Source organism: Condylura cristata, unplaced genomic scaffold, assembly GCF_000260355.1.
Source record: "Condylura cristata isolate star-nosed mole 26May11 unplaced genomic scaffold, ConCri1.0 scaffold00022, whole genome shotgun sequence".
Classification (NCBI taxonomy): Eukaryota; Metazoa; Chordata; class Mammalia; order Eulipotyphla; family Talpidae; genus Condylura; species Condylura cristata.
The window spans coordinates 37,140,604-37,141,536 of NW_004567123.1; the positions used below are offsets into that span (position 1 = coordinate 37,140,604).

Here is a 933-nt window from a genome sequence, read left to right on the forward strand (position 1 = left end):
GGGGGCGCAGCCCCAGCAGGCCTGAGCCCCCCACATGGCTGGTGACCTGCTGCAGCATCCAGGTGGCACCTGGAGGGGCAGGGGTCAGCGCAGCAGCCCACTGGGGGACTCAGCGCCCACACCAGGCCCAACAGCAGGGCACCAGGCCCTGGCAGCGGCCTTTGTGGTCCTTCCCCGGAGGCCAGACGGCCTCAGTGTGGTCAGGGCCAGTCACTGGCGTGAGGACGGGGCTCTTGCGCCTCTGTGGGGCCCCAAGCACTGCCCACTGCGCCGGGAGCCGGCTGCCCCTCACTCAGGCCCAGAGCCGCGCCCGCGGCAGGAAGGGCCGGCTCCCTCCTCCTGGCTGCAGGCCCCTGGCCGGCCGGGGCAGGTGGGTCAGCTCCAGCAGGACACTGGAGGCCCCACCAGGCAGCTGCGGGCCCTCCCGGGGGATGGGTGGGCCACTGCTGACCACCAAGGCCTGGGGGCTCCCCAGCGTCAGCCAGCCCCGGGGCCGTGGACGTCAGAGGGGTGGGAAGGCAGGGCCCCTCATGCGGCGTGGGTCTCCCCCACAGCTTCCCGCCTCACTCTGGCCGCTGGCCTGCCCCAAGGGCTCCCTGCCGGACAGGACAGAGGATGCGTCCCCGTGGGCCCGGCCCCCCGCCGCAGCCTGAGCAGCAGGCCCCTCTCCACAGGTCCAGCGCCCTCTGTGGCCCTGATGTGACCCATGGGGGGCCGGTGGGTGTCTGGACAGGTGCCCAGAGGTGTAGCCAGATGGACAGACAGCGTGGGGATGGGGCAGGACGGGAAGTCAAGCAGGTGCTAGTTCAGGGGTGGACGCCACTCTTCAGAGGCCCCGACCTGGGCTCCAGGCGCTGACCACCTCGGGGACAGGCCTACCGCAGCCGCCCAGCCCCGAGCACCCAGCCCGCTCATGCCCAGGGCCCAGGGGCC

General features: G+C 73.0%; 1 protein-coding gene across 1 annotated transcript in view; it reads right to left on the bottom strand.

Moving 5' to 3' along the window:
- Positions 1-563: 563 nt before the first annotated feature.
- KCNQ2 (potassium channel, voltage gated KQT-like subfamily Q, member 2) overlaps positions 564-933 on the bottom strand; it is a 29,425-nt gene continuing 29,055 nt past the window's right edge. The window contains exon 15 of the mRNA XM_012728164.1: positions 564-596. Coding sequence (XP_012583618.1) covers positions 564-596 — 33 coding nt within the window. The remainder of the gene's footprint in view (positions 597-933) is intronic.